At 36.3% G+C, this 12,773-nt stretch overlaps 3 protein-coding genes across 3 annotated transcripts in view; all 3 read right to left on the bottom strand.

The window, feature by feature from the left end:
- The window catches only part of LOC110203608 (membrane cofactor protein-like), a 237,841-nt gene that overhangs the window by 22,031 nt on the left and 203,037 nt on the right, over positions 1-12,773 (bottom strand).
- Positions 1-12,773, bottom strand: part of LOC110203606 (complement receptor type 2-like) — a 126,953-nt gene that overhangs the window by 68,136 nt on the left and 46,044 nt on the right. The gene's annotated exons all lie outside the window — the stretch shown is intronic.
- The window catches only part of LOC144457803 (complement decay-accelerating factor-like), a 30,295-nt gene continuing 17,726 nt past the window's right edge, over positions 205-12,773 (bottom strand). Inside the window, exons 2-4 of the mRNA XM_078156351.1 lie at positions 6,248-6,439; positions 2,176-2,275; positions 205-280 (exon numbers count right to left, since the gene is read on the bottom strand). Coding sequence (XP_078012477.1) covers positions 256-280; positions 2,176-2,275; positions 6,248-6,439 — 317 coding nt within the window. The 3' untranslated portion in view covers positions 205-255. The remainder of the gene's footprint in view (positions 281-2,175; positions 2,276-6,247; positions 6,440-12,773) is intronic.

Genomic DNA, 12,773 nt, shown 5'->3' with positions numbered 1-12,773 from the left:
AATGTTAGAAACATAACCAATTACAGTAATGAGGATTACTGCACTACCATGCTAGGTCAAGACCATTTGAAGATGAATAACATTTTAATATGAATTTCAATCTACATTTTGAATAACAGATTAAAAGATAAACACCACCCAGTTTACAAACATATATCCAAAAAATTCTTTAAGTGTATAAATCCATTATGTACTTACTAGCAAAGTGGAGGGACACCACTCCACCTAGGTTCCCCTTCCCGAAACTCACATTTGCTAAACATCACCTATTAAAGTGTAGCTGGAAAGAAGAGGAAATGTTATAGGACAATAAGACTTCTGGGATAAGCCAGGAGATTGGTACATTACCCTTTATCTTGCTAAACTACAGTTACACCAAAGCTTTGATAAAGATTTAAGAAATACATCAGGGGGCAGCTGGGCTGCGCAGTGGATAGAGCACCGGCCCTGAAGTGAGGACCTGAGTTCAAATCCGAACTTAGACACATAACAATTACTAGCTATGTGACCCTGGGCAAGTCATTTAACCCCATTGCCTAGCCAAAAAAAAAAAAAGGAAAGGAAAAAGAAAAAAAAAGAAATACATCATAAAAGTAACAACTGAAACTCCTACAACTTGACCAAATAAAGACATGTATAGTGTCTCAATACCTAACGTTTAAATAAGCGAAGAGTAAACATGCTTAACACTAATTTGACCTTGCTAAATAGTTTTTTCTCAATATCACCTGACCTTATTTTTAAAAATGCCTTGCTATATTATATTGTTTATCCCAACTTGAATACCTTTCCTCATCATATCTACCACCTACCTAATTTTCCACATCATTCCAGGGCTAGTCATTTATGAAATCTTTCCTTGCCATCTCAAACAAGAGTAATCTCTAGAAATTCTAGTACCTATTTGCATATGTTTATTTTATGTATTACTATCATACAATCTTATTCAGATAGTGAATTTTTTTGTTGCCTATAATTTATAACTCCAAATAAACTATCAGCTACTTGAGGGCAGGGACCACATTTTATATGTCTGATTATATACTACCGAATATATTTATTTAGTAGCTACTATGTACAAAGTATCTATTAATTCAGTTAGATTAGGTAAAGGATAGCTAGTGAAAATGCCTTTACGGCGCTATTTCCATATTCCCACTAATTTTCCCATATTATTAATGTAGAGAAAATATTTAAGTTCCATGAGGACTCCAATTTTATCTTTGTATCTCCACTAGATACATAGTAGGTATTTAATAAATATTTGTTATATAAAATATATTATATTTTATTATAATTACAATTACAATTACAATTAATTGTTCTATGATTTCTTGCAGTAATTACTGAATTCTCTCCAACATTTGCTTTGGAATTATTCTGAAGAGAAAACAAACAATTATTGAATATTTAACATTGACAGGATGATAGCACCATTACCTTGCAGCAATCTAATATTCTGGTGGATCACAATCAACCAAATGATGACCATTCAGGCTATATGGCACTGACAGAACTCCCTGCTCATGGCTTATTATGGGCATTTCCTGAACAGAGAGGAGGCAGGTAAGCACCATTAAGGTGTCACCTTAACAGCCTCCTTCAGAAATGTGAAGACTGTATCTTCTAAAAAAGTAGCAAATTCCTTTGTAAACACCTTCAGGAATGCCTCTTGGGCTGAAGCTGAACTTAAATAAGAATAATGATTGCTCCCTTCAACAGGCTCAGTTGGTTGTCTCTGATAAAAATCATCAGTGACTATGTATAAAGATGAGAGCCTTCCTCTCATTTTTCTTGGGACAGGGAAAAAAAAGATTGCAAATAGCAGGAAATATGAAGAGTAGTTCTATTATAATGACATATTCATGTTGTCAATCAAGTAATGCCACTTCCAAACTTCCCTGGACTTGCCTTTGAGCACTCAGTATACAGGCCATCACTGGGCCATACCACAATGCCTTTCCACATTGATGGGATCGGGAGAGCCTGTAATAAGGAAGGGTTGCCTTCAAGAATCCACACAATGACAGTTACTAGTATAAATCCATCATTTAATTACAATCGAACATCATAATGATGCCTACTATAATGGATGTTTTATAAGCCCTAAAAATTGTGAAACAAAATAACAAAACTAAGTTAACTCACACTCCATTTTTTTAAGAAACAACTTACCCTTCATCACAATAATACATAATTATTGAACCAACTGAGGTATCAGTTGGTACATAAGCATGACCATTTTCGAAATTTACTGGATATGAGCATGGTGGTTCTGGTTTAAAAAAAAGAAAAGTTAATATTTACATAGCATTGTAAAGTTTTAAAAGTGGTACACACACAAAAATAGATATCAATATCTATATAGCAAGAAAAACATTGAGATACCTTAAATTAGGTGTTTTACAGATATCTTACCTAACAATCTAGCATGTACACAACACCTAATCTGAACCTCAGAGTGACCCAAGGTGGAAGGCACAACAGGTATCATTATCTCCATTTAAAGATTAGGAAACTGGGGCCCCAAAGGGCTAGGTAACTTGCCCCCTCTCACCCAGCTATGAAGTGTCAGACACAATGCTCAATCACAGGTTTCCTGTCTCCAAATTCAGCACCACAAGAATGTTAATGATGCCACTTGCTGCTGTGCACTGAATAGAGCAGACACCAACCAACCAGCAAGCATTTATTAAATGCCTACAATGTGCTGGGAATTGTGCTAGGTGCTGAGAATACAGAGACAAAAACTCAACAGCCCCTGCTCTTCAGGAGCTTACATGCTCCTTGATGTTTTCCAGTATGACTCAATGACTGAAAGACTAAAATGAGTTCTTTCTGTGCCCAAATACAAACTAAATCCTCAATTCCTCAGAATATTTTCTTGATTCATCTGTTATAGATGCCATTACAGGTCATAGGTAAGGTTGATAATTACAAAGAAAATAACTTATCAAGAAATGCAGGGAAAGCTGAAAAGTAATATGGAGGAAGACAGATTATTTACAACAGTATCTTACACCATATACCAAGGTAAGATCCCAATGGATGTGCAAACTAAATATGAAAGACCATGTCATAACAAAACAGAGGAGAATGGAAGCAGACTATGGCCAGAGGCAGAATTTTTTTTTTTTGGTGAGATAATTGGGGTTAAGTGACTTGCCCAGAGTCACACAGCTACTAAGTGTTATGCATCTGAACTCAGGTCCTCCTGACTTCAGGGCCAATACTCTATCCACTGCGCCACCTAGCTGCCCCTCAGAGGCAGAATTCTTAATCAACAAAGTGGTCAATCAATAGAGAGAATATAGAGAACATTGCCTACATAAAACTAAGAAAATTTTGCACAAACAAAATCAATACAATTAAGATAGAAATGAAAACTCTCAACTGCAAAAAGCTCGAGTCAAACATCTGATAAAAACCTAGCAGTCAAGATACACAGGGAATTAACATAAATATGAAAGGACAAGAGCTATTCCCTCCTAAAGAAGGTCAAAAGATAAGAAGTGTTCTTTTTTAATGGAATATAATTTTATTATAAAAAAATTAACTTTTAATTGATTTTTATGCAATCTTCAATTTCAAATAGATTCCTCACCTTTCCTTTAACAATGGAACCAACCTTTATAACAAATTTTAAAAGAGGGAGAAAAAAGGGGCAGCTAGGTGGCACAGTGGATTCTGACCTTGGAGTCAAAGAGGACCTGAGTTCAAATCCGGCCTCAGACACATGACACTTACTAGTTGTGTGACCCTGTGTAAGTCACTTAACCCTGATTGCCTCACCCCAAAAAACAAAAATCCAACCAACATGTTAGCTTTTTCAGAGTACACATGTTTCACACCTCCAGTTTCCCATCTCTACATGAAAAGGAAGTGTGCACATTTTCTCAGCTGTTACCTGGGGCTAATCTTGGTCATTATAATTACACAGCATTCAATCTCATTCTTTAGCTTTTCCCCTTACGCTGCCATAATACTAGACACTGTTTTCCTGGCTATACCTGTTTCACTCTACATCGATTCATATAAATCTTCCCACAACTTACTGAATTCTTCATATTGTTTCTTAATGGTACCTCGATATCCCATTACATCTACACACTGCATTTTGTTGATCTGCTCCCTAATGAACACACATCCTTGCTAGCACAAGAGAGTATTTTATGAACATGTGAATGAATAAGACCTGTAGCTCTTGGACCACTCTTGGGGAGGTGCCTTTGTTGTTGTTCAGTCACTTCAGTTGTGTCTCATCTTTCATGAACCCATTTGGGATTTTTGTGACAAAGATACTAGGGGATTTTGCCATTTTCTTCTCTGGTGGATCCATTTGTCAGGTAATCAGAGGTTAAGTGACTTACCCAGCATCACACAGGCTGGATTTGAACTCAGATCTTCCTGACTCTGGGCCAAGTGCTGTATCTACTGAGCCATCTAGCTGCCTCATAACAGCATAATACCTGGTTACAGCCCCTCCAGTAATGACTATGCCTATCCTTAGTCATCTTTGCCAGTTTGCTGAGTGTGAGGTGAAATCTCAGGTTTTTAAATGTTCATTTTTTGTATTATCTGATTTGCATTTCCCTTATTATTAGCTATTTTGAGTGATCTTTCAAATGGTTAATGGTTTGCATTCTTTTGAGAACTTTATGTTCATAATCTTTAACTACCGATTTACTAGAAAATGGTTTTAACATTTGTGTGGGTTCCTTATTTGGATACCAGACCTTATCATAGGCATGATATACAGATTTTTCCTCAATCAAAAGTTTCCCTTCTTTTCCTAATTGCACTGATTATGCCAAAACTTTTCAATTTCATGTAAACTAAAATTACTGATTTTATCTTTTGTGATCATCTCTTTTTACCTTGTTTGGTTAAAGAATTCTCCCTCTAGCCGCAGCTGCAAAAGGTACCTGATCTAGTTCTTTTCTAATTATTTTATGGTCTGATTTTTAATAACCAAGCTGCACAAGCATTTTGGGTTCATTGTGGTATATGGTGCATAGAAACAGCAATATCCTAACCCCATCTCCCACTCCGGTGGGCAAATTTTACAGCTTTTGAAGTACTGAAGGCTTTTTCAAGACCTAATTAGCTCAGGTAACTTAAGGCTCAGGCTGTTGATGTCACTTCCTCACTGCCTTAGAAGTCACTTCAGGGAACTCCAATGCTTGGGTGATGGATCACCCTAGGCATCTCAGACAGGGGAGCTTGGCTCAGCTGAATCAACTTCAGGTACCTCAATGCCTGTTCTTACTGAACAGCTTTTTGCTAGAGCTAAATATTGAATGACCAAGTAGCTCATTTGGTTCCAATTCCAAAATATTCATAGCACCAAATTTGTGGTAGCAAAAAATTAGAAACAATATAGGTTCCCATTGATTGGACTATGGCTGAACAAAAGTATATGAATGTCATGTGAATATTGAGGTGTTTCATTCTTTTCCTAGTGGTGGAATCTCTGGCTCAAAGATTATGTAGAATTTAATTACTTTTCTCACATAATTCTGAATTGCTTTTCAGAATGTTACATCAATTCATAGCTGTAGCAACAGCATATTAAGGTGCCTGTCTTATCACACAGCCCTTAGAATTGTACTCTTTCATATGGTTAAGCTTGCAATTTTTTGGAAAAACTTTTCATTTTTGAAAAAAAAAATGCATCTGATGACCAGGGATACACGGGAAGACTTCTATGAAGTAATGCAGAATGACATAAACTGAACAGGAAAATATACTCAACGAAATAACAAAAGAAAAGAGCACTAAAAGGAAGCCAACTGCTAAGTCATTTTAATCATTAAACTTGCACCAAAAGAGATGAAGAAATGAATCTCCCCCCATTTTGGTGGAGAAATGGGAAATTATGGGTGCAAAGTAATGCATATGTTACATATGTTCAACATGCTGAAGTAAAACGTTGTGTTTTCTTTTGTTATAGGGATGGATCACTGGATACAAAGGTCCCTCATGGGGGTGGGGTGGGGGTGGAAGAAAGAACATTCTGAAATAATTGATGTAAAAACAGAAGACGTCAATGAAAATTATTGCTAAAAAAATCAACAGTACAAAGATTCTCTGTAAACAATGAAAATTTTAAAAGTATATGGCAGCCTGTAATTAAGTATGAAAATGCATCACAGGAAAGAATATGGATTCAGTAGTTCAACATAAATGAATGGAAAATTCCAATAATAATGACTAAGATACAAATATATGTGATAGAATTACTCACTGTTACAAGACCCTGAGACAGGTGACCACGTTCCATCATCTTGACAAGTACTGAGAAGAGGCCCAGGTTTACTGAGAGTATATCCTGGCTGACATACAAAAGTCACAGTGATGTTAAAAGGAAACCTCAATCGACTTATGAATTCAGCACTCCGCTTCATACCAGGGTACGGGCCTGGGGGAAAACAGCCATCTGAAAACAAAAGGGGAAAGGACATGAATAAAGGAGTGCAGTCATGAATAGTTGATCAAAACATTTTCTTCAAAAAGCTTACAAAGTTAAAAAAACCCTACAATACACCATGGTATGCTATATACCCCCCCCAAATTCTTTACAATGTTTGTATAGGAATGAGTTTCTAATTCAACATCACATGCAAAAGAGAGATGTTATTCTGTATTTTTTTTAAAAAATCTATCACTCTTACTCTATTCAAAATTCATTTCTTCCAGGGATCCCTTGATAATCAAATGAATGAAAAAGGCTTTACTAAGCACCTACTATACAATAGGCACATGTGGTCGGCAGTGGAGATATAATTATATAAGAAGTTTATTTCTAACGGTGGAAAATAACACACATAAGAGAAGTTGGAACCAGGGAAGGGAGTTTTGACCTGCAGAAGGAAGTCACAGGAATTGAGGGTAATTCTATAAGGCAAATAATTATTATACCATTCTAGTAGTGATGGTATCACTGATTTGACTACATTTCCTAGGACAAGATAAGAAGAAGGAAGGTCATAAGGAAGTGAGAGTACTCTCACAGTGGCAGAGCAGATAAGATGCTTGAGCTGGACAGGCCCTAGTTTCCTTATGGATAGCTAAATGGGAGGTCAAACACTGGTCTGGAGCCAGGCAGATAAAAAACAGGCTAAGTGAGTTTTTAGTCACTCATCAAGTAATCAGGATAGCTCAGATGAGGTCAGAGCTGAGTGGATTAACTGGGGGAGAAGACAGAGTTCCTCTGGACATCCAGGTCTCTACTGGATTGATTAGTTTATACTAATTTCAATGATAAATGGCATTGTAAATATTCTTTAATTATTACTTCAAGTACCTGTTAGATCTTCTTATAAAGACTAATGTACTAGAGGCAGGAGACTTGTGTTCTACATTCTCTTATGCCTCCTGTATTACTCTATACAGTGTGTTACCCAAGAAATGTAAGCATGAAGTAAACTAACAGCTGCTCAAGAAATATGTACTGAATTGAAAATAATTCACACATTAAATTGATAACATACTAAAACACATTTAAAATATAGCATTATATCCATTTACTTGGCACTTCCAGGGAATGGGCAATTCCATATCAATAAGCCTCCTGGGTAACTGAAATTCACCCCCTAAAACACCAAAATTATTTAAGTTTTTAAAAAGTATGTTAGGTAGAAATCTAAATTGTATTACAAATTTCTTTGTCTCCTTAAAAGAATATGCTGGATAAAATCCAATCTATTTTTGGTAATCTGGTATCACCACCATAAATGATAACAATAACTATCACTAAAGTGTTATAATACCATGGAGAGCCCTCTCTGGTAGCACTTTCATCTAAATCCAGCATTCAAAGGACATAGGTTTGGTCTCAAAGGGGAAACCATTATCTCCAGGGTTCAAAGGAACTTCATGGGTTTGCACTACTAAAATTACAGCTCATGAGCCCCAACCAGTACACCTATTTTTAAATAGTTAGGCCATAGATACAGTGAGCTCAAGGAAAAGGCATTTATTAAGATAGGATAGTAAGAAAGTAACTACACAACAGCTCTACCTCCCCACACACCATAAACTTGGGGTGTATTCTCCCCCATATTAAAAAAGCAGTAGTTAAGAGTGAGGAAAAACTAAGAGTATACTGGTAGTGAAGTACACATGAAGGAAACATATTTAGCCTAAGTAATGCTTCCAGTACTGTAGGGCCTCAATGTCCTTTCTCTTCTTACAGTGTACTCAAGCTGCACCCTCTGAGAGTAGCATCTGTGTTGACCAGGTTGCTTAAATAGGTTCTTAGTCTGCTCCTCTCCTCAGTGCCTGGGCTAACTCCTTCTTGAAACCACAGTAGGCTCTCTTCTCTGCTGCCATTTCCACCAATTCTCTGTCCTGTGCTGGATTCAGTGGACCGATGGACAAGATGCTATGGACAGTGGGGCTGAGAAATATAATCCACCTCAACTCCTTGCTGTGTGCTCTGATAGAGGTGCTGGGTCATACTTCATCAATCTGCTTTCTGACTTGGCTTTCTCCCTCTCTCTCTCTCTGCTCCCTAAATGAAACAGAGTATTCCACTGGGTGAGTCAATCTGCTCCAAGACACCAAAGATGAGTAAGACAATGGGTGAGTGGGGCTGTCTCTAGGACTGGCAAGTTTAGCTTTTGAAAGGCCATCAGGATTGTGACCAATTTTTTGCCAGCCAAATGTAAGCTGCCCTTCCAATTCCACCCGTGAAATAAAGATTTTGTAAAGGTGCCATGCCGTATACACAAATCTGTGTTCCGTTTAAAACATTTTATAAGCCCCTTCTATTACTATGTTAACTAACTTGAGGGGGGGATATCAATTGGATAAGGACTAACTCTACACACACTGATATCTACTTCTTCTCAAGGCAACTGAGATGTGTAAGATTCTTTGTTCTGATGCTAAACATCCTTAGACTTATGTTTGAGTTTGTCAGCTTTTTAATCTATATCCCACCCCATTTACAAGGTATCAATTTCTCCTATTGCCTCTAAAAAGCCATTCTCCTTTATCAAAATTGCCTTAATGAAAATTTCACTCTTCAAAAGTAATACAGAGAAAACCATCAGCAAGCATTATATGTAATGGGGATAAGCTAGAAGCATTTCCAATAAGATTGGGGTGAAACAAGGATGCCCATTATCACCACTGTTGTTCAATATTGTACTAGAAATGTTAGCTTTAGCTATAAGAGGAGAAAAAGAAATTGGAGGAATTAGAATAAGCAAAGAAGAAACAAAGCTATCACTCTTTGCAGATGGTATACTTAGATAACGAAGTAGAAAATTACTTGAAATAATAAACCAATTTGGCAAAGTTGCAGGATATAAAATAAAACAACATAAATCACTGGCATTTCTATATATTACCAACAAAGCCCAACAGCAAGAGATAGAAAGAGAAATTCCAGGAGCAGCTAGGTGGCACAGTAGATAAGAGTACCAGCCTTGGAGTCAGGAGGACCCGAGTTCAAACTCTGGCTTCAGATACATAGTGACTGTGTGACCCTGGGCAACTCACTTAATATCAATTGACTTATAAAAAAATAAAAGGAAAAAAAAGAAATTCCATTTAAAGATACATTTAAAGTTACATAAAATATCTGGGAGTCTATTTGCCAAAACAAACCCACGAACTATATGAACATAATTACAAAATACTTTTCACACAAATAAAGTCAGATCTAAATACTTGGAAAAATATCAGTTGCTCATGGATAGGCTGAGCTAATATAATAAAAATAACAATTCTACCTAAATTAATTTACTTATTCAGTGCCACACCAATAAAACTACCAAAAACTTATTTTATAGAGTTGGAAAAAATAATAACAAGATTCATTTGGAAGAAGAAAAGGTCCAGAATATCAAAGGAACTAATGAAAAGACATGCAGGGGAAGGTAGTCTAGCAATTCCAGATGTTAAATTGTATTATAAAGCGGCAATCATCAAAACAACTTGGTACTGGCAAAGAAACAGAGTGGTAGATCAGTAGAATAGGTTAAATATACAAGTAATCTATTATTTGATAAACCCAAAGACCCCCAGCTTGTGGGATAAGAACCCACTTTTTGAAAAGAACTGCTGGGAAAACTGGAAAAGTGTATGGCAGAAACTAGGCATAGACCCACATCTCACACCCTATACCAAAACAAAGTCAAAATGAGTTCATGATTTAGATATAAAGGCTGACACTACTATAAGCAAACTGGGAGAACAAGGAATAGTTTACCTAACAGATCTATGGAGAAGAGAAGAATTCATGACCAAAGAAGAGATAGAGAACATTACAAAAATCAAAATGGATAATTTTGATTACATTAAATTGAAAAGGTTTTGCACAAACAAAGCCAATGCAACTAAGATTAGAGGAAGGTAGAAAATTGGGAAAGAATTTTTACAACCAGTTTCTCTGATAAGGGCATCATTTCTAAAATATAAAGAGAATTAAGTCAAATTTATAAGAATACAAGCCATTCCCCAATTGATAAATGGTCAAAGGATATGAACAGACAGTTCTCAGATGAAGAAATTAAAGCCATCTATAGTCACAGGAAAAAATGCTCTAAATCATTATTGTTTAGAGAAATGCAAATCAAAACACAACTCTGAGGTACCACATCACACCTATCAGATTGGCTAACATAACAAAACAGGAAAATGATAAATGTTGGAGATGTGGGAAAATTGGAACACTAATGCATTGTTGGTGGAGTTGTGAAATGATTCAACCATTTTGGAGAACAATTTGGAACTATGCCCAAAGGGCTATAAAAATGTGCCTACCCTTTGACCCAGCAATAGCACTTTTAGGGCTATATCTTAAAGAGATCAAACAAATGGGAAAAGGGGCCATATGTACAAAAATATTCATAGCAGCTCTTTTTGTGGTGGCAAAGAATTAGAAATCGAGAGGATGCCCATCAATTGGGGAATGGCTGAGCAAGTTGTGGTACATGAATGTAATGGAATACTACTGCACTATAAGAAATGATGAACAGGCTGACTTCAGAAAAACCTAAAAAGACTTATATGGTCTGATGCTGAGTGAAATGAGCAGAACCAAGAGAACGTTGTACACAATAACAGCCACTCTATCTGACGATTAATACTGATAAACTTAATTCTTCTTAGTAGTACAAGGATCTAAGACATGTCCAGAGGCCTCAGGATAGAAAATGCTATCCTCATCCAAAGAAAGAACTATGAAGTTGAATTGCTATTTTTTTCTCTTCTGTTGAGTTTTGTTTCCTCTTTCTAATGGTTCTTTCTATTGGTTTTAATTTTTACTTACAACATGACTAATGTGAAAATATGTTTAACAGGAATGTAAATGTATAGCCTATATCAGATTGTACGCCATCTTGGGGAGGATGGTGGGGAAGAAAGGGGAGAAAAATTTTAAGCTCAAAAGCATATGGCAGTGATTATTGATAAATCAAAATAAATGAAATTTAAAAAAAAAGGAAAAACAACTGACCTGGAAAATAGATCCAGGAGAGAGAACTTAAAAATTGTTGGACTATCTGAAAGCCATGATCAAAAAAAGAGCCTAGACATCACCTTTCAAGAAATTATCAAAGAAAATTACCCTGATATTTTAGAACCAGAGGACAAAATAGAAATTGAAAGAATCCACTGATCACCTCCTGAAAGAGATCCCCAAAGGAAAACTCCTACGAATATTGTAGCCAAATTCCAGAATTCCCAGGTCAAGGAGAAAATATTGCAAGCAGCCAGAAAGAAATGATTCAAATATTGTGGAAACACAATCAGGATAACACAAGATTTAGCAGCTTCTAGATTAAGGGTCTGGAGAGCATGGCATATGATATTTTGAAGGGCAAAGGAGATAGGACTACAACCAAGAATCACCTACCCAGCAAAACTGAGTATAATTCTTCAGAGGAAAAAATGGTTATTTGATGAAATAGGGGACTTTCAAGTATTCCTGAGGAAAAGACCAGAGTTGAATATACAATTTGACTTTCAAATACAAGACTCAAGTGAAACATGGAAGAGGTAAACAGTAAAGAGAAATCATAAGAGACTTAATAATGTTGAACTGTTTACATTCTTGCATGGAAAGATGATATTTGTAACTCATGAGTCCTTTGTCAGTATTAGGCTAATGGGAGGTAAAAAAAATTATATGTATGTATACATAGATAGAGGGCACAGTGTGATTTGAAGACAGGGTGATATCTGGAAAATAAAATTAAGGGGTGAGAGAGGATTATACTGGGAGAAGGAGAAAGGGAGAAGTAGAATGGGGTAAATTATTTCACATGAAACAGACATGAAAAAGGCTTTTACAGTGGAGGAGAAATGGGCGAAGGTGAGAGGGAATGAGTGAATCTTATTCTCATAGGATTTGGCTTAAGGAGGGAATAACATATACAGTGGGGTATGGAAATCTGTGTTACCCTACAGGAAAATAAGGTGGGAAAGGGACAAGGGAACAGGGGGTTGATAGAGGGGAGGGCAGATGGGGGAGGGGATAATCAAAAGCAAACACTTCTGAGGAGGGACAGGGTCAAAAGAGAGAATAGAATAAATGTAGGGTAGGATAGGATGAAGGGAAATATACTTAGTTTTTCACAACAGGACTACTATGGAAGTGTTTTGCATGACTACACATTTATAACCTGTATGGAGATACTTGCCTTTTCAATGGGGGTGAATGGGGAGGGAGAAAAGGAGAAAATTTGTATCCCAAAGTTTTAAAAACATATGTTAAAAATAAAAAAAAGAAAAGAAAATACAAAAAAAAAGTTTTTGCA

The sequence above is a fragment of the Phascolarctos cinereus genome, unplaced genomic scaffold (assembly GCF_003287225.1).
Source record: "Phascolarctos cinereus isolate Bilbo 61053 unplaced genomic scaffold, phaCin_HiC Scaffold_5;HRSCAF=322, whole genome shotgun sequence".
NCBI classification, from domain to species: domain Eukaryota; kingdom Metazoa; phylum Chordata; class Mammalia; order Diprotodontia; family Phascolarctidae; genus Phascolarctos; species Phascolarctos cinereus.
The sequence above is the reverse complement of the archived record's forward strand: the minus strand, read 5'-3'. Positions and strand labels throughout refer to the sequence as shown.